The sequence below is a fragment of the Macaca mulatta genome, chromosome 14 (genome assembly GCF_049350105.2).
Source record: "Macaca mulatta isolate MMU2019108-1 chromosome 14, T2T-MMU8v2.0, whole genome shotgun sequence".
NCBI classification, from domain to species: Eukaryota; Metazoa; Chordata; class Mammalia; order Primates; family Cercopithecidae; genus Macaca; species Macaca mulatta.
Window position 1 is genome coordinate 128,874,442 of NC_133419.1, and position 27,769 is coordinate 128,902,210.

The 27,769-nt window shown below is 41.4% G+C and overlaps 1 protein-coding gene across 7 annotated transcripts in view; it reads right to left on the reverse strand.

Moving 5' to 3' along the window:
- The window catches only part of ETS1 (ETS proto-oncogene 1, transcription factor), a 127,986-nt gene that overhangs the window by 55,218 nt on the left and 44,999 nt on the right, over positions 1–27,769 (reverse strand). For 3 of the 7 annotated variants that reach the window (XM_077964647.1, XM_015116088.3, XM_077964643.1), the window contains exon 1: positions 7,911–8,308. The exons of the other annotated variants lie outside the window; for them this stretch is intronic. In XM_077964647.1, the coding sequence (XP_077820773.1) occupies positions 7,911–7,992 (82 nt within the window). In that variant the 5' untranslated portion in view covers positions 7,993–8,308. Of the gene's footprint in view, positions 1–7,910; positions 8,309–27,769 lie in introns of those variants that run through there. 7 annotated transcript variants of the gene reach the window in all.

Consider the following 27,769-nt stretch of genomic DNA (forward strand, 5'->3'; position numbering starts at 1 on the left):
CATTCATAGAGAACAGGTATAATACCTGACACATAGTGGGAGACCCTAAATACTTCAAAAAACCCCTATCTACAAACTCTCACCAGGCTTAGAAGATTCCTGTGCCTGACTGAGGTTATTTTCCATTTGTACCTTGAAAATACATACCTGATCAATTTTGTCATCTTCTCTGAGGTTTAACGCTTATTCTGATAAACTGATACAGAGGTTTTAACAACAGTGTGAGTGGGAGGGAAAGTAACCAAAAAAAAAAAAAAAAATTACCTATCTCATAAGCTTACCCAATAACTCTATTCTGCCCTTAAATATCCCTACTTTCAAAGGCAAAATTCATCCTGAGGTTCAAAACGCTGTTTGGGTCCTGGCCTCCTACTTCCTTCCTTCATCCCTTTCTACAAGTAAATTTTTTTCCTCATGTTTATCTAAGCATCTCTTTATTCCAAACTTGCAGCACTCTTCCCACGCTGCTCTCTATATGGAAAATAATCCTTTCCCTGTTCTTACACCTCCTTCAAATGCTTCAGAAGTGCCCCTGTTTCCCATAAAGCTGACCTATGAAACTAACTTACCACTGTTGCAAGAGAGAGCTTAACAGACACAGAAAATACAATCATTGATCCACACATATTTTCATAAATGTAAACACTGGTCCTCCAGAATCTTTTGCCATGGAAGCACCTGGAACCCAGGGAAGATTTCATCTGAGTTGTCCTGACCACCCATCTACCCATGAGGGATTTAAAGCATTCAGAAATGACCACAGGCAAGGAGTAGACACAACAGACCCAAAACTGTCCATGGGACCACCTGAGCCTGGAATTCCTAACCAGGTGTAATGTTTGGCCCAGATGGAGGCTTTTCCAAAAATCTATGTACTATCACTTAAAGTTGTTCATTTTTAGTTTTACAATTTCCTTTCATTCATTCTTTCATACTTTCTTACTCTTTTCCTGTCCTCATTCTTATTCTTGTCTTTTTTTAATTCAAAAAGAATTTTGCAATTGAATCCACCGTTGCCTTCCTCCCCTTCTAAAGAATTGAGGGCTTGTTTTTTATTTTTGCTTTTGTTTTTGCCCACTTTAATGGTACAAAAAGAAAACACAACATTTTTTTTTTGCTCCTTTTTAGCCCAAAGTAAAATTTCTCATGTTCAATAAACATTTAAACAAAACAAAATAAAAAACGTAATTGTCTTCACTTGTGTAATGAAGACACGTCCCTCTACTTCAAAGTTCATTTTATCTCTCTGTCTCACACACACACACACACACACACACACACACGCTACATGCAGAGTTTACAGTTTCTCCACAGAACCTTGCAAAGCAAAAATCAATGGCTTATCACAGCTACCCAAAGCTACCAAGAGGTTTCGAATGCTTGAAGTGAACTTGTTTGAGATTGATTTGGGTTTCTCAGATGCTGAGAAACAAATTTAAAATATAATTCATGGTTGGGGGGAAAACATACTAAACTTAAAGGGCTTCAAACTCTTAATCGTGCCCTATTAGCTTACTTAGATGGTCTAAACCCTAAAATTAGCAATTGAGAGAAGATATTCTAGAAAGTACAATTGACCAAATTTAGTGTCTAACGCAGGTGACCCTCATCTGTGGGGAGAGCCCCAGTTAATGTCTATCATTCTGATGCAGTTATGAATAGTGCCCCTTTACACTCTCAAAGGTATCCCAGCTTGGGTGGTAAATTATATGGTTTCCCTGTCTCTACACCATTATGATATGAAGTCCAACAGCCTTAATATTTCTAATGCTACTTTGGGTCTAAAAGCACTATTTGGGTCAATATTTTACAACTCTTAGAGACAGTACTAAATGCTACAAGAAAGAACAATTGAGAAAAGTGGAAGGGGCAGTAATAAGCCACATTTGAAGTGTCAAGTGACAGGCTTGCACCCGAGCAGTAGACACTGGAAAGCACCTGGGAAATATGACAGAGTTGGCCAAGTGATCAATAAAATATTTACGGCTTGAATAGCAATATTTTGAGCATGTCTGTAAGCATGGCTCTCTGCCAATGAAACCAGACCTACCACAATCCACCCTACAGACCTATGTCTTTCTGTGTCTGCATGGAGATTATAAACTATACAATGAGAAGGAAAAGGGGATGCAGATAGGCCAAGGCTTCAGAAAAGCAGCCAAGTAGAAATAGCCTGTTTATGCAATTTGGAAAACATCCACTGAAGTTTTGAAAAAGATATCATCAACTCAACAGAAACAAAGAAAAAAATAGCAGAAAGTAGCTACAGACACATGACAAGTAAAAATGATAGATTTGGGAATACCCGTGACATTCCTAACCCTGAGTTAAGAACAGCTTAACAGCTGTGAGCGAAGGATAGACCTAGAACACTGCAAACATAGAGGCAAATGCTATTCGAGGTTCCCCGTGAGCAGGAAAACGGAGCCAAGGTTTTCATTAAGGAGCAGCTAAATAAAAACATGGAGATGATGCTGTTCACACACAAATTCCTCTCTGCGGTGACAGTGCGGGCCCAAGCATACTAACTATTCGGGAAAATGCTCTCCATAATGCAGTAATAAAGAAACCAATGCCTTAACCTTAGACAAGTGGCAGGGGAGTGTGCCTGTCTGTGAGCCATGGGCTGGGACAGCTGGCAGGCCTGTGGGTAGACACCTGGGGCTGTCCTTCCTTCCTTGTGCCAGGACAACTCCAGACCATGTGCCCTGACACATGGAACGGGCTTTTTTAAAAAACTAAATTTTAGGGGGGGAAACAAAATTTATTTGAGGCACAGGCAGCAAACGCAACTGCCTATGGGCATCTCTGCAAGCAGGAAAATTAAATTTTAACTGCCTGAAGAAAATGAACTAGTTTGCTAAGCTATGTCTCATCATCCTGCTTATGAGAGAGTCAATGCACAGCAACATCAGTGATGAAGGAGATGAAATGGGCAGAATCTGGAGGCTCAGTGAAGGACTGACCTTGGAGATGAACATAACCACCTTCCCACCTGGGACGGAGCCAAGGCCATCTGGAAGACGTTGCAAAAACGAGAACCCTGGTTCGCTGCCTCTCATTCTGAGGTAAGCACTGCTGGAACTTTTAAACATCGTTCTAAAGCAACACATCTGGACTGCCAGGCCTTGGGACAGCCCACAGGATGGACCCTTTCCCCGAGCCATACGAAGCACTGGGCTAACAACGAGGCCACCTGATCCAGCCCAGGGGGGTCTTGCAGGGATACCAGGGAGCCACTGTACCTCCTGAACCCCCAGAGCACCGACCAGCATTGCCTTCTCACCTGCCCGTGTTCTAATTTCCAGAGTTTTTGAGAATAACTCAAAATTTTAGGTATCAAATGCCTACAACGTCTCATCAGTTTCTAAATTTCCAGAGTGTGGCCTTAGGCCAAGAATGCATCTCTGAGAATCTCATTTTCCTCATCTGAAAAATGGAGAAAATAATATTTCCACCACACCTCAGAGTAAGTGTGAAGCATAAAAGTGTTCTTTTATCTGACCGTGCCCAGCACACAATGCAGGCTCGATGTGTGCTTTAGAAATATCCCAACAACTTTTGAATGACAAGAACCTACCACCTTCAACGCAAGCTCATGGAATTCCACCACAGCCGTGGATTATTCATTACACAAACCAGAGAGACAACTGTAATTATACTGTCACTGTAGCCATTGTAGAGTTATCCGCTGTATTCTGAAACAGGGAGACTCTCCCGAAAAATCCTGACCTACACTAACCAGCTCCCAGTTTTGCAGAGATTTGATGGACCCTAGAGTGACCTGGGCTCTGGGAGGTTGACCACGGGCTGGTTTGTCTCCTAGAGGGAAGCGATGTTCCTACAGGGTGGTCTGGCCTCTTTAAGAGAAAAAAAAAAAAAAGTTACACAGACAAAAAAACAGCAACACAAACCAACCAAAAATGCCAGGAATGCAGGCTCTGCCAACCAAATAAATAAATAAAATAAGAGATGCTTTATAATAACTGGACATGATGCATTTCTCAGCCCTGCATAATTGAAAAGTTGACTTTTCCATCAACCCTGCAAATGTTCCCCTTGCCTCTAGACTTGGTAGCCTCCCTGCTCTGAGGTAACAATGACAATATCCATCACCCAAAGTAACTGGCAAACCCCTATGCCTCTAACTGTGAGAGTTTGGACTCCAAGACACTCTCTGAAAGTTACCTCTCACTGTTTGCTCCCTGGAGAACAGAATGAAGTTTCACGGGCATGAGATCTCAGCCAAGCAGCTGAAAAGGCCCTCCTTAACTTTACTCTTCATTCCCTCTCAAATAATAGATTATCAGGAGGTGCATAACACAGCCACCTTATCTCCTAACAAACATTCAAGGGCCTCTGAAAATTCTACACTGATCAGGATCATTTTTTGTTGACTTGTTTTGTAGTCAACTGTTAAATAGGATTTATTATGGATCAGGCACTGTTTTAAGATTTTGCACATATTCATAGATTTAATCCTCATATTCATCCTATGAAGTAGAATGATTACACTCATTTTATAGAGGCAGAAGCTGGAGCACAGAGAGATTAAGTCATTTGTCCCAAGTCACACAGCTACTAAGTGGCGAGCTGAGATTCAAATCCAGACAGGCAGGCTCCAGAGTCTCTGCTCTGAACCGCGCGGAGCTCTTTAGTCACTAATGGAGTATGGTCGGCGGGGATCTGGGAGCACAGTGAGCGAGTGATCTAATAGACTGGGCAGCTCTGCCCTTCTTTCTTGTCTACACTGATGAAGAAACAAAGACCGACCAAGCTGAGCAAGGACAAAGCTTCTTCCTATCTCTAAGTATAATGCATGTTTCCGATGGATGTACACCCTCTGCTGAGGGCGGGTGGGGCCAGAGGCTCATCCTTTTATTCTTATAAAACAGCAAGTATCCAGGATTAGAGGTCCTGCTCTTATCTGGACATTAAGCTCACCTCACCAAGAAGGTAGAGCAGAGTGCTGAAGGAAAGGAAAAATTAAGTGCCTTGGGAATGTGTTGGCTTTGGCACCTGGTCCCTTCGAAGCAGGCTCCACCGGGAGAGAACCAGGAGTGAACCCAATGGCTATGTTTGTTTTTAAGCTATTTACGATCCTTGCAATCACACTGTTGCCATCAAACAGCATATCCCACCTTACTCTTACACTTGCAAGGAAAAGTCAATTCTAATGTTATTTCAGAGTATATGTTAATTTAGTACTTAACATCGTCAAACTCCTGTGAAGTCTCAAAATAGAATAAAAGTACATAAAGGTTGTTGGTCAGGTCCTAGCCAGGAAGACAAATAATCCAGGTCTTGTGGCTCCTGTTTGGACACCCCACTTCCTTACTGCCTCTCTCTGGAACTCATGAATTTGGGACGGGGTGGGGAGAAAATTCTGGTTTAATCATTTAAGCCAGATAAGATCCCACACTAGCTGTCTCCATGCATAAGAAACTAAGCAACCCAAAGAAATCATTCTGACAAATATTTAAGTCACAGCTGTGGATAAAAAGCTACGCTGTGAGAAGTTAAACTTTAAACACATGTCCTATATGGTCTGATGGGTAAGGCAAATCTGCACTTAGCCAATGTCTTGTCCTTCCACTAACAAAAGCAGACAGCCCTGGCCAGAAACACTGTTTCTCCCAACCTTGCTTTGCACCTGCAAGTTAAGTCTCAGTCGAGATTTCTTTGCTGAGCTTTTGGAAGGTATCTTGCAACATTATTCAAAGCAAGATACACTGCGAAGTTAGAAACATGAATTGATTGTACTTCAGCCACTGGCTCACTACATAGTTTTATGTCAATTATTTACCTTTTCTGTGACTCTATTTTCCTCTCTGAGGTGTGGGTATAATGTCCACATATAAGCAACTAAAGGTCCAGCAAAAAAAAAGTTGATTATAGTCTATATATTTTTTCAAGTTTTTGTCTTTATTTTTTCCAAGATAATAAATATTGGTGCTAGAAATCAAACCTCTTTACAATGAATGGCAGGAGACTGCCCAATTTCTTTGGCCAGTTGAAATTTTGTTGTATTGAAGGTCACATATAAAAGATGACCAGTGGCTTGGAAATCTTTTTTGAAAAAGAAAGTCATTGCAAGTATGCTTATTACAATGGACTTTGACTGTAGCGTTAGGCTTTATTGTCCCCATTTTACAGAAGAGAAAGCTAAAGAAAGTTACTCGCCCAGAGTTTATTTTTAATCAATAACTGAAATGAGGGCACCATATACATTGTCTCTAATATTTAATATTAAATTACCAAAAAAACTGCTTCGGCTGTTCACTGTGATCTGAAACATGTGTTGCCAAGGGTTCTTTTTCATTCCCAGGATGAAAAATCCCTTGTAGGTATGTGGACTGACATATCGACACGATATTTCCCAGATGACCAAATCTGTCTCTTCCCCCATAAACACCCATAACAACACATATAAACAAGTCGTTCTTAAGGAAAGGACCTATTAGTTGAGTTTATATCTTTGTTGTGAACTATCCTTTCACTTCTATATATGGTTTGAATCAACTGTGACAAATAGAACTCGTTCTAGCTTCCTTGAACCCCCAAACACAACCATCACAGAAACCTCATTTCTGAATTGTAGGCCTAAATGCCTTAAATGCCTCCATGGTTCCAGGTGCGCTCTCGGCATTGCTCCCACCACCATCATCCTTGCGAGGAGACACAATCTCAGCCTTCTGCCCACAGCAGTCCTGGAGCTGAATGTCAGGGGCCCAGGGTGAGGGGACATGACTTACATGTCTTTATTAATATTTCTGAAGGACCTCAGAATGACAAAACATCAGTTTGGTGGTGTTGAAAGTTTAAGCAGAGTAAGAAAGGGTTAAAGTAAGCAATAAATTATGGCAGAGGCAAAGAAGTGTTAACCACAGGGCGCAGCAACTAAACTTCTTGATAATCAGATACAACAGAGGAGCCTGTTCTTTCAATTAATTATTTTCCAGGGTGCACTGCCTTCTCCCTGTATCCTTCTACATACTTCCACCTCCAAAATCACTCATCTCTAAGGATAACTGGCAGTGCCTTATCCTAAAAGCAAGCATCTTTCCCTCTCAAACTACATTTGTTTCAGAAATTCTGTAAGGCCAGACTCTCTTAAGTTGCTTAACAATATTTGTGTCAAAGACAAAAATAAATAAATAAATACTTCGTATCCTTCTCTTCTTCAAATGCATATAAACGAAAGAGGTGGACAACACCATGTACCAAAGACACAAAGTCACATTTGGGTGTTGGATGCTTTCCTTCCAATGGACCTTTGGTACCAGAAGAAAAATTTACGGCAGATAAGAAACATGGGTAAAGTAAGTAACCTACAAGAATAGGGTCGGAAGTTTCTCAAAGTTAAGACGATAATTTCAATTCTCCTCCGGTCTCCTCACCCTCAACCCAGAAAAAGAGAGGCAAGGCATGTGACAGGGACGCTTGGGGAGGCAAGAGCTCATTTGAAAATGTGCCTGAAGGCCAACCCGTTAGACTGCCCGGGGCCCTCCACCCAGCCTCAGTTCTATCGGGGACGTGGAGTCAGGGGATGATGTCCTCTGAGGCAGCGTCCATCTCCCCTTAACATTAAGGAATAAGGCCAGAGGGTTCTCGCTCATTTGGGAATACTAGAAAAGCAGGAATGGGGTACTGGAAATTCTATAAGCTTTTCCCCACCACTCACAAAAACACAGCTGTGAAAATAAATACCACCCCCAAAACCAAGGGTCTAGGGCCACCAACAGTCCTCCTCCTCCTGCTCCTCGTCCTCCTAATCCAGCTGCCAACAGCATCCCCCGCTCCTGAAGAAATGCACCGCCCAGAAGGGAACGGCGAAAGGGGCAAGAAGTTCAGGGGACCCCGGCCTCTGGCCGAGAGCTTGGGTGGGGGCCTCGGCCGTCGCCACTCACCCGGGGAAGGGAAAAGCTCCAGATCGACTTTTTCCGTCTTGATGATGGTGAGAGTCGGCTTGAGATCGACGGCCGCCTTCATGGTGCCAGGAGTGGGGGACAGACGGGATGGTTGCAAGTTTGCAGTTACTGTTGTTTTTCTTTTTAATGAGGATTAGTAACAGGGGGAAGGGGACGGGGGAAATCCGACTTTCTTCCCCAAAATCTCAAATTCCCGCTGCCTTTCTCTCCCCCGCGCCCGGACGGTGCGCGCCCGGCACTCCAGGGGAAGTTGGCACTTTGCGGCGAAGTGAGCGCGCTCGGGTCCCAGCCTCGCCCGCGCCGCGCCCGCTCCTCCTGCCCGGCCCTCGCCCGCTCCCTCCTCTCCGCCCGCGGCTGCCTCGCTCGCTCTCGATCTCCCGGCCGCTCTCCCTCCCTCTCGCCCTCCCGCGCTCTCCCCTCCTCCTTAGGGCGTTTCTCGCGGTGCCGCGTCTCGGCCGCTGGGTCCGCGCGCCCCGGGCCCGGCGATGTCCGCTGGGGGGAGCGAGGGGCGGGGCGTAGGGGCAGGGCGGGGCATCGGGGGCGGGGCCGAGCTCCGCGGCCAATCGCCGCCCGCGGCCCAAAGCGAAAGGAAGGGCGGGCGAGAGCGGGGCCGGGCCGCGGCCGCGGAGGAGCAGTGCCCGGAGCCCGGGGCCGCGGAGCCCAGGCAGGGGCGGGAAGGGCCGGGAGCGGGTGGGCAGGCTGGGCGCACAGGCCGCCTCCACCGTTTCGGGAAAGTCCGTCTGATTCTCCACGCATTCTTGAGGGCTTGGTCACCCGCTCCCGCCCCCTCCCTGTAGCAGCATAGTTTTCCAAGTGCGTGTACATCATTCATTCACAAAGACTGACACACAGGACGTGAGGCATGTGGATGAAGGCGAGCGTGCGGGCAGGCGCAGGGGATTCGTGAGCCCGTGTCCTCAAAGGGCTTTAGGAATATTGGACTCCAGCCGGGTCTTGAGTCAGGGCGTGTGTTTCTGGAGGAGGCTTCAGTTTTTCAGAGCCCACCCATGTAATGCTCCTGCGTTGGCAGGAGCATCCAGAACGGGACCCCAAACTAGAACCCAGCCATGAGCTTCCGTAAGCTTCCAATTTACGTCCAGCAGTGGTTGGGTTGAAGGGGAAGTTATAATGTATTTCTAATTATTCTGTCCCTGTAATTATGTCACCATTGGCCAAAGCTTTGTCTTTCCTTTCAGAGACTCTCCTCTTTTAGATAAAACTAATAACCCTCCCACGACCGCCACCAAAAAAGTGATGCAGAGGCTCTGTGGTTTTGAATTTCTGGAGTACATCATTGGCAGCCATGACAGAATCACAACGCACAGTTTCTGTTCCATTTGGGAACTCCCAGCGCTTGAGATAAAACAAAATGAACCCGAATAATTCATGGTTTGCCACTAATACATTGGTTGTGATAAATAGAGATAATTTGTCCTAATTAACAAATCAACTAGTATATGTATATCTAAATACATAGCTAGAACCAAGTATTGAGCTCCATCTTTGATTAACAAAAAGATTTAACATAAATCTTCCTGAGCAATCTCAGAGAAAGCTATTTTTAATGTTTCCTGATTTCTAAGCACATTTGAACTCCCAACATTTGACTGCAACTGTAACCTCTGCCTCTGGTAAGTTTTAACACACATGCTTACCTTCATCTAAACCCAGTTTTGTGCCCTTGAAGCCTTAGTAATTTGCAAGTTTCCTACAGCAAATCGGGGAGGAAGCCAGGAACAGAAATATATCTGACTCCTGGTCTAAACTCCAGATTAAGTCCCTCCTTAGTGACCAGAGGAAAATATTTGTATGTGATAGTCCTAATTTTTGAAAGAACAAAGACTGTTGCAATCCAGCTGTGTTTCCAAAAGGTATGAGAAAACAATGCTGGCCTCCAGATGACAAGAACAGACACTTCTGGTCCTGGGAAAAGCCTAGGGAAACAGCTGATGAATGAATTGTGCATTTACACGTCCAAATGAACCACAAAAAAAAAAGGTTCTTGAATCAATCCTGCCTTACTCACTATGAATTCATCAGGAGAAGAAGTGAACAAATCTAGAGTTGCTTTGGGGAATTTTGTTTTGTTGATGTTGTATTAAGAAAATGTTGGCATTTTTTAATCCAACATTGGGTTGGATTGGTGAGTACTTCTCTATTTTCAAATGCAGATTCCTTGGAGCAACTCCTTTCTCTCTTCCCCAGTCTGCTCCTCAACTTTCTTCCCCAGACTAGCCTAAACACTGCTGCTAACATCCACCAAAATTAGATACTAAAAAAGCCCGCCATGATTAAACTGTAAACACTTTCCACTCTAGAAATGAGGAAAATTATTCTTTCTAATTCTTCAATGGTGACAACTCAGATAGTCAATCATCCTTTTCCTAACCCAGTCCTGAAGCACAGAAACAAAATGTGTGAATGTTCAAATCAAGGAATGGGGTTGCGTAAAGCAGGAGGTTGGAGAGAGAGCCAGGCGCCACCACAGGCTGCCAGGAAAGTTACATGCAGATGATATTAATTATGAATATTTATGCCATCAGAAGTTATGCATCTAACCCTGGATTTGGATGAAGAGCACTAATAAGGTCATGTTAAAATATTTTTTACATATTTGAGATATAATAATCCCATCACGTCTGCAAGGGTCATGCTTCATTAATCTAATCAATATTGATAAATGAAATTTTTATTCATTCTCTTTTTAGGACACAAGTAGATTTTTCTAAATGTTCATATGGACTTTAAGTGATACGTCTATGTTATCATATGCTAAAAAAATGATGCCTAGCCTAGTGCCTAAGACATTACAGAGCTCAGTAAATATGTGTTGAATGATGAACTATCAGCTTTTTGGTCACTATGGGCTTCCTAATTCAATGGTTAAGTGAATTTGATATGCTCTGGCTTGTGAAGATGAACTAAAAAATGTCAGGGGCTGTGCCCTTTTCCGTTCATAGTAGAGCAGAACCTCTATCCCCAACACTCACAACAATTCAGTTACATGTATGCCTCAGTGTCCCCACCAGCCAAACAACAGCAGCCAAGTTTTGCCTTTCGTCCACTTGGGCAAGATACTTCAATACCATATCTGGTTTTTAAGGCACTCAGGAAAAAAAAAAAATCAATCAAAGAAATACTTCTTTGCTTGTGCTTGTACTGCAGCAGTCTGTTCCTCCTGCATTTGGGAAAAAACAGAATTGTATTTTTAAGCATTCCTTAGACTTCAGCTAATTATATCCTACCAAGTGCTGAATCGCCTTACACTAGGAATTTCAAGTCAATAAGGGCCAAGAAAAGTCTGCAGGAGTTGGGAAACAGAAGAGTGGAGCTAGACAATAATATTAAGAAAATAGTCACCTTCATACAGGAATTCCTCAAGCACATGGAGTATGTAAAAAGCATACTTTCTTTTTTATTTATACTCCTCCCTCAACTCCACCCCAACTTCAATCAAAAAGAAATATAAATATACACTTAATGTTAAACAATCATGGAAGACAGGCTTTCCCTCTCCAGAAGTGTCCTAGCATGTTGTCTACTCCTGAGTCTTGAACTTCAACAAAACAAAGAATCCCTGAGTTTTGAGCTAAAATATGCTTTTCTGAAGGTAGTTACAAAAACATTCAGACCACTAACGGCTGATCCAGAACCAGTTTATGACTCACAGATGTTGATTTACTGGTATAAATGTAAGATTTAGAAAAAAAAAAAAAGCCCTCAATTAACAACAACCTGTCTGAGCTGCATTTGTGGTCTCATTTTTCTCTGAGAAAAGGCAACAGTCTCTGTCATACACAGAAACAGGCTTTGAAAGCTTACCTCTAAGGCAAGTGGTTTTTATGTGATAAGTTTAGTCATTAAAAAGCACACTAGGGAAGAAAAATGCCTGGCACTTCAATATCTACATTATCGAGCAGCAATAAAATGGAAAATTAGAGATAGGAAGGAAAATTAAAATAACTCTCTTAATTAAACTTGGATGCCAAAATGCCTTAGGGTCGGTTAAGGGACCCAAGTCAGGGGACTCAGATGGTACTGTAGCTGACTGCAGGCTGGCTCTGTGACCTCACCAAAGCCACTTAACCTTTTTGTGTCACAACCTCATCTCTGTTTCAGGGAATAAAATCACCCCTAGCTCTCCCTAGAATGGAACACAGACTCATTGGCTATTGTTTAGAAGGCACAATAAACAATGAGGGTAGGAGGAGCTGCAGTCAGGAGGGAAGAAGGGAGGGTGGGGTGGGGTTGGGGGAGAGGGGAGGACTTGGAAGCCTGTTTGCCCTAGAAAGCTCTCTGTAAGAAAACAAAGAGGATAGTAGTGTGGGCTTTGGAATAAGACTCAGGTTCAAATTCTTCACCAACTAACCAGCTGAATTGCCACAGGTAAGTCATTTAAACAATCCTGAACCTCAGTTCCTCCATGTTTCAACTAGGGATAATAATAGCACACGCCTGTGAAGGCTATTTGAATGATTAAATGAGATAATGTATGCAAAGCATTTAGCACAGTGTCTAGGTGTGAATTAGTATTTGATTATTTTTATTAAGATCTAGTACACAGTAGAATATGTGAGAAATCACATTAAATGTCTCTCTACAGCCATCCCTTTGCAGAATAGCTTGGATACTCAATTTACTTGAACTATCTCCAGGGAGAGATAGAACAACTATCACCACATTTAATTTAAAAATCTCTTCAAGCCCCTTCCTCAGTTCTTAAACTGGCAACCTGCCCAGCATCAGCCTCACTTGAGAAATTCCAGAACTACCTGACCAAAGAAGAGAACTACAGATTTATGTTTGTTTTGAGTCACAGAAAAGTGATAGTTTAAATTTTGAAAGAAGATCACATTTGTGGTGCCTCTTTGGAGACAAAACCTTAGGTCTTGGGTTTGTCACATGGTAGAGCTCAATGGGAGTTTATTAGTGCTCTCCAAGTCCAGTACTCCTATTTACCAGAGGAGAAAAATGAGTCTGAGTGAGGAAATTATTCTTTCCAGGGCCACACAACCTAAAAAAGTCAGTGCGAGTACCAGAACCACATGCCCCGATAGCAGTTCTCTCCCCGGCATCTCCTTGCACTTACTTTGCATTTCACTTTGGCAGGAGAAGGACCAGACACTTTTGAGACACAAGGCAGGATACAATGGACATAGGAGCAGATAGATGAGCAGACTCAATTTCTAGAAATCCAACTTTTTCTCTACACTGGATGTATTGTCTCTGGGCAAGTACATTGCAGGATAACCATACTATGGTTCCCTGTGGGAGACAGCTTGGCATGGGCTGTCAGGAGAGAAAGGGCCTGGGTTGGCTCTATTGCTGTCTGCAGTTTCTTTAGACTATAATTATGAACCATTCAACTGCATCTGCAGCCCCAACAATGTGGAATGGATTGGCCTAATCCACAGACCAAGCGACATTTTAAAATCCAGCAGTTTAGACACGTATTCCTCTTGCAGCGAATCAAACATGGCTCAGACAGGAAGAGGCAAGGAGCTGCCCAAGGTTAGAGGGTTCTGAGGTCTCATCCACACCCAGTGTTGTGTGCCTTCCTGAAGCAGGCTGAGCATGTTGCCTGGGATTGCTGTGAATGCAGAATGCAGGTTACTCTGTGAGCCTTTGGGGATCATGTAATTGGGATTCCAATTTAAATTGTCCTGAACTGGACTCTTGAGGAGGTAGAGGGATAATGGCAATAGCACAGATGGCAAGAGGACCAACGTCCTTTAATAATATGACAGAAGAGGACAGTCAGTCTCCTAGAAGCTCTGCATCCCAGGGCTACAGGATTTCACCCACGGTCCAAGGCTGCAGGTGGTTTCATCCTGGCAGAAGGCTAAGGCCTTCCTCTGATCTTACTCTGCTTTTCTCTTGGGTTACAAAGACAACATCAAACTTCAAAACAGATGTTCTCTGCAGTTGTGGTTTGAATCTTACATTAAGACAATTTCACTGTGGAATCTTTTCCCCTCTCCCCACTACTTTCATTTAAAATGCCAAATCAATTGCCCCAAAAGACTAACATTTACCACCCTAGAGATCAAGAAGCAGAGATGAGTGGAGCACAAAAAGGAGAAATAGCCCTGAAAGGAAAAGGGACAGTGGTACAGGAGGAAGTAGTGGAAGGGAAGTCCTCTGAGAACAATGGAAGGGGAAGTTGAGGACAGAGAAGGAGAGGAGATGAAGAGGTAGAGACACAGTGATTTTATGTTCTTGTCATTCTGGGACTTCAGTCCCCAAGATTTCAAAATGCAGTTAAGACCTAGTAAAGTATCCCATACTTTAATTAATTGTCCTGCATGGCCAACAGTCATGGAACTACAGAAAACAGATAAATGGGAGGTCCTCATGCTGGAAGACATGCAAAGGATCCGGGATAAAATGGAGGTGAAAGGATCTCCGGAGGTCACAGAAGACACAAGAGAAGGTCCAGCTGACAATCTAGGCAGAACACAGAGTGTGTTTCTCAGTCTTTTTCTCACATGTGCGTTTGCCGTACACAAAGAATTTCCCTCACAGAAGCTGTCACCCCACCCCTGCAAGTTGCCACTTTTCTGCTCAGCTCAAGAACACGCTCCTAGTACATATTTGAATATGCGTGTCAGTCTCCTACTCTCTTTAAAGGCAGCAACTGAGGTTCAGTCATTATTACACTCCATGGTGTTTAGCTCAAGGTAGTAAGAGCCCTATACATTATGTTGATTATTTAATTAACGAACAGTTAACTTCCTAACATCCTGTAACATTTTTACAGAAAAACAAAGCTCAGATACCAGTTTTGTTTTGCTTAGTTCGGTCTAAAGTGAGACTCAAATTTGCCCAAAGTTAAAATTAAAGAGCCAACCAACTGACTCATTTCAAACTAAAAAGGTCTTCATAAAGTTTTATTCTGTTCCTCCCATTCCTCCCATCCCCTTAAAGGAGAATGTTGCTAAGATCACAACATTCATTTTATTTTTTATCTAATTTTTTATTCTGAGACTTCACGTAAAAAATGACATTTGGCTCAGCACAAAGCAAATCAGTTGTTTGATCGTCAGCCTGGACATTTTATACATCATGCTATTCATATTCTCAGATGGCTGCTCAGAAGCAGTCTTCAGGAATTTCCGAACTTTGAGTTGAATCTTTTATTTCACTGGTTACCACAAAGGTAAGATGTGTAACTGCTATATATATTATTTGTAAGATAAGGGAAATACATGAAATGAACTCAATTTCCTCCATCTTATGAGAAAGAATAGACTGTTACATGCTTTATGGTGAGCCAGGGTGCTTATCACAAATCCCTTTCACCTTCTCAAGTTTAATCTGTCAGGACTCTAGAAGCACTGTATTTTGAAATACATCTTCTGGCTATACAGATGAGTCTATAGTGAGGAAGGGTATGGGATGGAAGTAGAAATGGGGGTACATGGGGATGGGCTGAGAGTGAAGATGGAAATGAAAAGGACAGGGAGGATCAAATGGAGCTGCTACCATCTAGCAGGTGGCACAGAAACATATAAAGCAACCCTAACCACTCTTGTCAAAGTAGAGTATTACTCTCTGCACTTCATGGTTTGTATCTGCTAATGGGTAATCAAGATGTTGGAACAGAAAAGGCAGCTGTTCTTAAAGCCTAAAAACCAAGGAAATATTGGGTTTGGTGAGGGCTTATCATTTCTCCTGAGTTCTGAGGGGGAATCATGAACACACATTATTTTACATCACTTCTTCCAGAACCAGTTCCATATAAGAGTCCCAAGAAAAATTGATGTGTCACACTGAGAACATCCTACTTAGCCAGTAAATGTAACATTCTTTGAGTATGCCATTGCAGTCATCCACAAACATTTTACTCAAGAATCTATGCCTATCTTACCTTAGGCATCCTTCATTGAGCAGCATTACAGTGTCATAATGAATTAACATGAATCCTAGTTTCACCAATGCTAACTCTACCAACAGAGGAAATAAAATGCACAGCACTTTTTAAGTTCCCATGCTGCTTCAATCCTCTTTTCTGGTATGTACTCTCCTGAAAAGGGTGCACAGAATCTAAGTTTCATAAATATGCAGGAGCATAAATTCATTAAAACAACTTTAGGGTATTCAATGTAGTTATTCATATTTAGAATTTACTGAGCATCAAGCATGCCAATGATGTAAAGTTGATAGATTTGAATAAGAAGCTCAAAAAGGGACATGTCAGTTTCTCCGGCGTTACAGCTCACATTTGATTCTCAGCTCTTAAGGACCAAAAAGAAATGAAGTCTTCTTTAACTTACCAGAAGCCAGCTGTGCTCAATCCACATCTTGCATCAGCCCTGTGAAGGAGTCAGAATGTAGTGGATGGTCCTGCCCATGACTCATGAGGTGGAACAAACCCAGCTCACATCTCATCTATCTGGACTGGCTCCTATACAATAAAAATCTTTCTTCCATTGAGTTGGTGAAAAGAAGAGAAGCAAAATGGGCATGTGTGACATGCAAGAGGGCGCCATTTAATCAGACAGGCCTGCGAAACACTTTCAAGAGTCCAGGGCTGGCAGTGATAGGTAATGACAGGTAACGTGCAGAATGAAGAAAGCAGAAAGCATATAGAAGTTGCTTCTTAATGGAAACGTGTTTCATCAGAATGATCAGAAACATGTGTTCTCCGCAGATTGGGAAACCATCTTGAAAGACTTCATCACAAAAAGGCCTTGGGTAGGAAGTACCACAAGGGACCTATCCCAGAGGGGTAGGAGGAGGTGCAGCTGGGTGGGGAGCTGGCAATGGACTGTGAGAGGAAAGAACAAAGGCCAGTCAGCGCTCTCATGGCAGATTCCCAAGAGAGAACCCTTTCCAGGAATTTAAAATTCTGAATAATTGTTGAGAATTTTTAAAAATCAAGAAGATTATAAACTTTTCTTTCAGGGGATTCCACAGCATTGAGAGAGACCAGATGGCTGGCAACAAAATTCTAGACCCAGGAAAGGTCCAGCCTCTACATATCTGTCCACTTGTAGTGAGCTAATGCTTTCTCCTAGAGAGTATTTGTCTAATTGAACTGAATTGAACTGAGGTGTGGAGGTAAAAAGGCTATTCCAAATAAGTGTTCCTGTTTCCAAATAGTCCATACAAAAACCTGCAGTTTCTTGCCAAGCAGAAACTACCAGACTTTGGTTTCCTCACTATCGAATAAATTTAAACTCTAAAATAACCAGGGAGGCAACATAGTAGAATGGGTTAAGAGCACAAGCTTGGCAGTAGATAGACGAGAGTTTGAATTTTAGCTTGGCTGCTCTCCAGATGTCAGTCTTTGACCTCAGAAAGCCTCAGTTTCTTCATCTATAGAATGGAGATGAGGAAAGTACCTAGTTCACAGAGTTGAACTGAGATGAGATGAATGGGTGCCAAGTGCTTTGCACTGTGCGTGATGCAGAATGAGGACTCAGTAACCCTTCATTGCTATTATTAATCTTAAAAATCAGAATTGTGACTTCGGATTTAGTGAGCATAACATTTTCGTGAATGTTAATCCAAACTGTGGTATATAGTATTCTTAAGAAGAAATAAGGGCACAGTGTCCTCTCTTCATGTGTGCTGTTAAAATCATGACATAGTGACAAAGATAATTTTTGGTCTAGGTATACAAATCGCGCAAATCCTTGACACCATCCCTCTTGGATGAAAGGGGATTGATTCCCACTATGTAGATGTGAGATACAATTATGAAAGTTCTAATCATAGACTCACAGCTACATCACAAATTAGCAGCAAAGAGAATATGTACCCTCTTGAATTCCTTCCAGTATTGGGTTCTCCACTCTCTGGATTGCACGTTTGATTTTTACGACCTAAACAAAATAAGACCTTCTTAAGCAACTGGCCTCAGCATTTGACTTTCAATCTGGGAAGAATCCCACATGCTATTCAATGTGCCCCCATAGCACTCTGCTTGAGGTACTTCCCAAACTAGCACCCATTAGACAGCATATTATTGCACTCACTTCACAGAAGTCTTTTTCTGTGTTATCGCATCTTACATTTTCCTTGGCTGTCTCTTTTGCTGCCAGCCAACAGTTTTTGTCATTTTTGTTGTTTTGTTTTTTTGTTTTTTGAGACAGGGTCTCGCTCTGTCACCCAGGCTGGAGTGCAGTGGTATGAACAGTTTAACTTGTGCTATAAACCCAAACCTCTATCTATCTCTAATTGTACCACACACATACATTTTAGCTACAGAATTCTGAACCTAGATAGCACTCCCTGCAAGCTTGGACTTGCCACTTGGAATTCAGATAAAGCATTCTGCTCCCTGGTGTTAACTACCTATGCTGACCAGTTGCCCAAAAGAACCTTAGGGAAAGGTTTCTCATCTTGCCCCTTGGGTCACCAGTCAAACCATCGGTGCTCTTAGGACTGCCCTCTAAAAACACAGAATTTGCCATTTACATCAGCTATGTAATTTGCATTCTGGCACTACCATCGCCTGGCGCCTAGCCATCAAGGCTGGCAGCAGAGAGCAGTCATAGTCTTCTCGCTAGTTGCCCGCTCCATTTTGGCAAGACGAATGCTGTATCACTGGGAAAGCAGACTTAATTGGTTTTCTGGGGGTGTTTAGTTAAGTCACCCCACCTCAGCTCCAAGTTGATGGAAGTGTCACTTTGCCCTTTCCAACAACCATAGCAAATAAATGATGGGGACATACTCCAAAATGCACATGGCTGAGTCCTCTTGCTCTCCTTTTTTTTCCCAGTGACTTTGGGGAGGTTTGGGCAGTGATCCTGCATACACAATACAGTTCTTGTTCTTCTTTTCTCTACAGAGCAGCCTTGAATAGCTCTGTCTAAAATTATTAGCAGGGGCAGCCCTAGGCTCCAAGAGATCACAGCCCTCATGCTGGGTCTGAACAAAGACCCTGCTTTTCCCCAACAATTAGCCCTGCAAAAAAGGACATCTATCTCCCTCTATTAAAACCACCACGTGCCTTCAAGTCAGCCCATTGTAAAGCTAATTAAATAACACGCCTCTCTCCCCATGCAGGTCTCCTGATTAGCTTTCCTCTGTCAGAAACCTCTGCAAAGAACCCAGTGATAGACAGGCCAATGTTCCACTTCTCCTAAGCCCCACCCCCATCGCCAATTAGCCATCACCTTTGAAAAGCCATCCTTATCAATGTGGTGAGTTTGTTCACGCTCCATATCCATCCAAAGCCCAGACGCTAGTCACCTCCACCTTAAAGGAATGGATAAGGTTCATACTGCTTTTAAAATAAATTATTTGGATAGGCAAAAGTTTTCATCACAGTGTAAAATCTTTGGCCAGCATTCCCCGCATCACAGTACACAAGGGCTGCCGCTGCCATTGCAGGAGAGCGTCAGAGGACTTTCCCGAAAGTCAGAGAGCCTGGGCAAGATGCAGCCAAGGTGGCCATTCCCACCAGATTTCTAAAAACAGGATGCAGAAAACCACCCCTTAGGTTAAACTCCCTTAGACACTCCTTACCGCCAAGCAGATAAAATGCAAGCACTGTCCAAAAGGCCAAAATTGGTCCTCTTTACCTTTTGACCACACGTCACCTTCTCCCCCACATAGGGACCCTGCTCTCTAACAATCCTGGACTTGTGGCAATCCCTTGAGCACACTCTAGTTCTTCGCTCTTTTGTGCATTTTTATAGGCTTTTTCCTTTCTGGAAAGCCCTGGTCTACCTGCCCAGCACCTCTGTCAAGACTCAGCAGCAAATCACCTCCCCCATGGTTTCCAGGGCCTTGCTAGATAAAATCAGGCACTTCCTCCTCTGAGCGCTCAGCAGCACATATAGGTTTCCAGTGGGGCGCTGACATTACTGAAAATAGTCTGAGCCCCTCAAGAACAGGAATCGTATTCTACTCAAATTTGAATTTCCAGCTTTAAACACAAGGACTTAGTGAATGCTTAATAAGTGTTGGAAGAAGAGATAACTGAGTAACTGAGTAAATGAAATGAATAAGTAAAAGAATGACTTAATGAATGAATAAAATAACCACTTTATACCAAATGTGATGTAAGATGGTACATTCAGGCCTACTTCCAGCTTCACTACAGATGGCCTTTGTGCATAGTAAAGGGCATTATTATTTTATGACATGGTTATCTTTGTTTGAAATTGTCAGATCTCATACACACGCACACACGTTTACACATGCACTTTTTAGATACAATTTTTTAAATAATAAACATGGAGGGAGACCAGGCCAGCTATTTTCTAACTCTGCTTAATAGTTCTAGAGCCTAACTTTTCAAACTAGTCTTTGAGGTTTCTAGCTCATTTAATCTTCAGACCATACAAACCTTTCCTTCCAAGAGTTTTTAGGAAGACTCCCTAGTCTTCTTGGATGTCCCATATAGATGAGTAGATGACTAGACTATAAAAAAATCCCATATACAATTTAAGTTTTCCTTGAAATGCTCATAGACCTCAAAATTAGTAATGAAAACAAGAAATTTTTTTCCTTTTTAAAAATATTTTATTTTATTTTATTTTAAGGTCCAGATACATGTGCAAGACATGCAGGTTTGTTACACACATAAACATGCGCCATGGGTGGTTTGCTACACCTATCAGCCCATCACCTAGGTATTAAGCCCTGCATATATTAGCTATTTATCCTGATTTTCTCTCTCCCCCATTCCTCCAACAGGCCCCAGTGTGTTGTTCCTCTCTCTGTGTCCATGTGTTCTCATTTTTCATCTCCCACTTATAAGTGAGAATAGACGGTATTTGGTTTTCTGTTCCTGTGTTAGTTTGCTGAGGATAATGGCTTCCAGTTCCATCCATGTCCCTACAAAGGACATGATCTTGTTCTTTTTTATGGCTGCATAGTATTCCATGGTGTATATGTACCATATTTTCTTTATCCAGTCTATCATTGATGGGCATTTGAATTGATTCCATGCCTTTGCTATTGTGAATAGTGCTGCAATGAACATACCCATGCATGTTATCTTTATAATAGAATGACTTATATTCCTGTAGGTATATACCCAGTAATGGTATTGCTGGGTCAAATGGTATTTCTGGTTCTTAATCTTTGAGGAATTGCCACATTGTCTTCCACAATGGTTGAACTAATTTACATTTCCACCAATAGTGTGAAAGCATTCCTATTTCTCCACAGCCTTGCCAGTATCTGTTGTTTCTTGACTTTTTAATAATCGTCATTCTGACTGGCATGAGATAGTATCTCATTCTGGTTTTGATTTGCATTTATCTAATGATCAGTGATGTTGAGCTTTATATCATATGTTTGTTGGCCACATAAATGTCTTCTTTTGAGAAGTGTCTATTCATGTTCTTTGCCCACTTTTTAATGGGGTTTTTCGTTTTGGTTTTTTTTTCTTGTAAATTCGTTTAAGTTCCTTGCAGATTCTGGATATTAGACCTTTGTCAAATGGATAGAGTGCAAAAATTTCCTCCCATTCTGTAGGTTGTCTGTTCACTCTGATGCTAGTTTCTTTTGCTGTCTAGAAGCTCTTTCATTTAATTAGATCCCATTTGTCAATTTCTGCTTTTGTTGAATTGCTTTTGATGTTTTTGTCATGGAATCTTTGCCCATGCCCGAATAGTATTGCCTAGATTTTCTTCTAGAGTTTTTACAGGAAAACAAGAAAAATTAAAGGACTTGACCAAATACATATTGAGCTCTGCCAAATCCCAAACATTTAAAAACAACCAAAGTCAATGAGTGGGTCTCATCCCTGACACATCAAGTCTTATGGCAAAAATCACTCACTGCCTGATGAATCCTGTGTACCTTCATCTCTCTGCAGGATGACATTTAGGGCCAGCTCTTTCCTTGTTATTTTACCACCACAATCTCAACTTTTGAAAAGTTGTGTCTTTCTAATATTCATGGGCACCTTCCAGATAGAAAGAGAAATTAAGGCACAAAGCAACAGAGGAAGATTCCATGATCATGCAGTTAATAAGTAATTGTATCAGTAAGAGTTCGTAACCTCCAACCTGAGATGAAGCGAGCAAACACTGTCATTCATTTGGCAGTCACTTTGTTCTGGCAAGGTTCCTACTTGTTAAAGTGGAATGCTCACTTTATAATGATCATAATGGATTAAAACCTGTAAAATTAGACTCTGGCTGGCAGTAAGTTCTTTATTACTCTCCCTTACCACAGTGTGCCTCCATTCTCAGATGCTGCCTTAAAGAAGAGTAATCTAAGACCTCTAAATACATAAAAAATAGGATAATAAGTAAAGACAAAGATACCTGCATTTTTATATAGATTTGTCTCCTCCAGATACAGCTTGGCATGTATACAAAGCAGCCATTGAGAATTGAGCATGTAAAAATCACACCTGTTAATTTGTCAAGGACAGAAGGAGTAAACTATAAGGCAGAAATAAAACTGTTTCAACAAAGATAAATGGAAAACATGGTTGAAAGAGAAGAATGATTTGAAATGAATAAAAGTGTGAATGTCATAGTATTAATCAAATAAAAATATAAGATGCATATAATCAATATACTTTATTCAAAGAGTAAGAAAAGAAGAAATATGTATCATAAATGAACATTATCATGAGATATCAGGTACAAGAATTCAATACATTGGGTAAACAGATTGTAGAGATCTTAAGATTTTAAAGAATAGCATACATTCTGTGGTCTAGCAAAAGCTGTTTTCTGATCCACTTGAGATTGTGAATAATGTTAAGGGACATAACAGACAAATCAAGACACACAAGATAACAGACTCTCATCAGGAGGAGGAAGAGCTTGGAATTGGTTGAAGGGAGCAGCCGTGTTGACAGTTCATGTCAATACATTCCAGTTAGCAGGTTACTTAAGCAATGACTTCAGGCTAAGCTGGCCTTGTAATTCTGCAAATCAGATCCCATGGAAGAGCAATTAGGAGACATTCATTTCATACTCTCTTCACAAAGTTTGAGTCATTTTAAATTTTTTTTGTGTCAAACCTCAGAAATAAATATGAATACACATCAACTCTTTCTTTTGATTAAAATAGTAGGGATGCTTTACGTTATCTAGCATGAAAGATCACAAAATAATTCCAACACTATCACCTCACAGTACCTCTGAGAAATGCCTAAGAGGTGGGAAAGGATTCCAGCCTCACTGTATGCTGTATCTGCCCAGGGCTCCGAGATTCTCTCCAATGTTTTGCACAACTTTGATCCAAGTCAGCTGTGCAAAATCTGAAGATGCATATTAGCTCAACTCTTTCAAATCATTCATGTGTCCAAAATCACTTTCACCTGCCACTCAAAGACCTTAGAATGTGGTTTTCTCCTGCCAAGTCTTTTGTCGTCATTTGTTGGTTTTTTAAATTAGACCTTTTATCACTATGTACCATAATTTACCTGAGATATTATTTTCCCACTAACACAGAATGTGTAGAGGGAGAGGGAGGGAAAGCATGGCCTGGTGAATACAGAGACTATTAATCCACTAATTCCTACTTATCTCCACTCAGAGTGGAATAAACAAAGCTGTCATTGGAAGGTGGATACAGTAGGATCCCAAGTGATGTATCTGCTTGAGTTCAAGGATGAACTGGAGGAGGAATTAAATCACAGTTGGCTATTAGGGGAAAGGAAAGGAAAGCAAGGACTCAGCTCCCTTCCCCTGGGAACTAAGAAGCAAGGGAAACTGACATGAAATAAACTCCTGCACCCAAAACATTCAAAGTCCGGTGCACATCTTCCTAGCAGCTGCAGCAGGAAAACACTGGAAAACCTACTAAATAAGAGCAGCTGGTCATAGAACATATATTTCTAATTGTGCTTTTTTACCACTTATACGTGTATATTGGAATTCTGTAATAACATGTTCCAATAAAGACTTCAGGACAAATAGGACGTAGCATTACAAACACAAAAACAATACTTTCTGGGAAATGTTCCATTGTTTTAAAGCTATATATCCCAAATTCTTCACCAAAGGCCAAATAAGCACCTACAAGAAGGGAGAAGAAGTAATGAGACAGGGAAGAGGACTTAGAAGATGACTTCAGGAATAATATGTACTGATACCTTCAATACAAGAAGTGTTTCCGCTTTCCTTGGATTCACAGTATTTATTCCCTCAAATTGAATATATTCATTTTCTTAAAAGTCTGGTATATGATAAATTCAGTAGATTTGGGATGTTTGCCACACAACTGTTAGTGACTTTCTTTGAAACTTACCAAAGAAAATACAAGAAAAGTGAAAAAAAAAAAATAATACGGTATTAAGCAGAAACACTTGCATTAAATGAGATTTAAACAATTGATTTATAAAAGTATGATGAAATTATCCTAGAAAAGTCTACCGACTTATTTTTTCCTTCTTAGAGTTCAAACACCCAGAATTAACTTAAAAATTAAATATTTGATTGTAATTCAGGAGGTAAGGGGGGCGTTAACCTTCCTATTTAGAGATGAGGAAATTGATAGCCATTTAGCATAACTAGATTTTCAGATTTGCATTCTTCACAAATTGTGCACATAGTAGCTGCTTTATGTTGCCTTTTCCTGGTTACTATTATTTCACATAACATGTCCAAGGACCAGTACAGTGTTTCATACTAGGCTACAAAGTCAGGCTCACCTGAGCTCAAATTTGAAGTCTGTCACTCACAAACAGTGTAGCTTTTGGCAAGTTATTTCAACTACATAAAGCTCACTGCCTGAAAAATTTACTTGTCTGTAAAATGGAGTTAATAATTCACAGAATCTTTGGTAAGATTTAAACAGGGTAATGTATGTAAAATGTATGGCAGTGTCTGGCCAAAAGTAAAGAATGAATGGTGGTAGTTTTATTCAGGTCAAAACACCACACACACACACACACACACACACACCCCAAACCAGGTTTGAACTCAGATATCCTCAAAATACTCATGCATTGTAGTGAGCAGTGCTGAGGAACCACTTAATACAAATAATTATTTTGCCGTAGATAAAGGAGGCAGTTCATAAATGTAGGTGACATATGTATTTAAAAATCTCTGTCCACAACAGTGAACAGACAATGGGGAGAGAACACTCGTTTAACAAATAATAGGGGCAACCAGATACACACATGAAAAAGAAAGAAACTGGACCCCTGTGCATAAAAGTTAACTCTAAGTGGATCAGAGACATAAATGTAAGAACTAAAGCTATAAAGCTCATATAAGAAAAAAAACAGGATTAAGTCTTCATAACCTTGTGTTGGGCAATAATTTCTTAGGTACAATGCTAAAAGCACTAGAAACAAAAGAAAAAATAGATAAATTGGGCTATATCACAACAAAAACCTATGGTGCTGCAAACTCTAAACATCCAGAAAGTAAAAAGACAACCCACTTTATGGGAGAATATATTTGTAAATTATATGCCTGATAAGGGACTTGTATTCAGACTATATAAAGAACTCTTACAACTTAACAAGAAAAAGACAACCCAATTTAAAAATGGGCCAAGGATTTTAATACACATTTCTCCAAAGAAGGTATATGAATGACCGGTAAACACACGAGAAAAGCTCAATATCATCAATTATTAAAGAAATGCAAATCAAAACGACAATGAAATACTACTGCTCATTCACTATGAGGGTACTGGATAAATTGGAACCCTTTCACATTGCTAGTAGGAATGTAAAATGAAGCAGCCACTTTCAAAAACAGTTGGGCAGTTCCACAAATAGAGTTACCATATGACCCATATCACACAAAAAACTTGTACATTAACGTTAGTAGCAGCCTTATTTATAATAACCACAAAGTGAAAAGCACCTAAATGGCCATCAAAGTATGGATAAATAAAATGTGCCATGGCCATATAATGGAATATTACTTTGGTGATAAAAAGAAATACTGATGCCTGCTACAACATGGTGAAACTTGAAAACATTATGCCTAGTGGCCAGTCACAAAAGATCACATATTGTATCACTCTACTTATGAGAATTCCAGAATAGGCAAATTTACAAAGATAGAAATTAGACCAGTAGCTGTTGAGGTGTGGAGGTAGGAGGAATGAGAAAGAATGAAGACCGACTGCTAATGGATATAGGATTTCTATTAAGAAGAATAAAAATGTTGCCGGGTGCAGTGGGTCATGCTTGTAATCCCAGCACTTTGGGAAGCCAAGGTGGGCAGATCACCTGAGGTCAGGAGTTGGAGACCAGTCTGACCAACATAGTGAAACCTTGTCTCTAGTAAAAACACAAAAAATTAGCCAAGTGTGGTGACAGGCACCTGTTATCCCAGCTACTTGGGAGGCTGAGGCCGGAGAATCACTTCAACCCAGAAGGCGGGCAGAGGATGCAGTGAGCAGAGATTGTGCCATTGTACTCCAGCCTGGGCAACAAGAGTGAAACTCCATCTCAAAAAGAAAAGAAGAAGAAAAATGTTCTAAAATTAAATTGTGATGAGAGCTGCACAATACTATAGATACACTAACAAGAACTTAAATTGTACACTTTCAATAGGTGAATTGTATAGTATGTGAATTATATCTCAATAAAGCTCACCTCAATAAATTCTTTTTAAAAAAGAAGTTGGTTTTCTGGAGGTGAAGGCAAGACAAATAAAAGAGGGAGAATATCGTATCATCCAGGAAAGCCTGCCTACTGGGGTCTATGAACATCGTCTTAAGATCATTTGCTTCACCGAAGTTCAGTGGAAAAACGTCTAACATTTCTGTGACCTTCTTTTCTAAACTTCCTAAGTGGCTTAGAGAGAGGCTGCCCGGGAAACTCCAAATGGAATTTAAAAATATTATCTCCTGGCTTTATAAACAGCAAGGAGCACTAATGAAGTGAGGGAGCAGCGGCCCCAGGAATGGGATATTTCATTCAGGTTGGGAGCCCCGTGTGGAGTCTAAGCTCATCTCTGAAAGCAGCAGGAAGGCCACAGAGAGGCCAGACCAGGGTGAGGGAGGTGAAAATCAACACAGGGGAGAGAAGAAAGAATAACAACGCTCAAGGATACATAAAGCAGAGCCGGAGTGGCCACTCTTCCAAACACCAGTAAAACAACCCCTTTCCAAATCGAGCTCTATCCTCATTCTGCCAACTAAGTTTGGATGAATGAGTGCTCCTCAAGGCAAACCCCCTTACCCTGAGTTTCACGTGATTGGGAGGCCTCAGGAGGGTCTCTCCATAATTCTAGTCTCAACAGGACCATCCCTCTCATCATTCCCAGTCCCCTGGTGCTCACCAGCTCTGCCTGCTTGGCTGTGTCTGTCTCAGCATGGCAGCCACGTTGCGTGATGTTCCTTGAGGATAAGACTGAACCCCACTTTATAGCCCCAATGCTTCATGAAGAACGAGGTCTTAATAAATATGTGTTGATTAATAAGGGACGAAATAAAGATGCTCTAATGTCACTAACACCCTAAACCAGTCACTAATTTGGAATTACCCATGATCTAATTGAGGACCAAGACACCAACCATCCCTCCACTAGCTGGGACCAGTTTGGACAACCAAGATACAAATAGTTATCAAATCCTCTGCTCTGTGGCAAGTATTAGGCTAAGCATTGAGGATACAGAAATAAATGGCGAAGTCCTTTTGCCTTAGAAGGAGAGGAGCCATAACACAAAAAGTCTTCTGAGCTGAGCTTTGGGTGTTATTCTAAATTACTGCAAAATTTGTGTTTTGTTTTGTTTTGTTTTAATTTTTGTTACTTCTTAACTGATTTTTAAATCTTAGGTAGTACCCCCAATGACCCTGACAGATTAATTTAATAACCTGGTTTGCTTCTCCAGCAGACATTAACTGAGTGCCCGTGGCAATTTAGGCACTCCACTAGGTACCAGAAACATGACAAGGACAAAGCCGCTGCCCTCAAGCTGTACATAGTCTCAGAGGA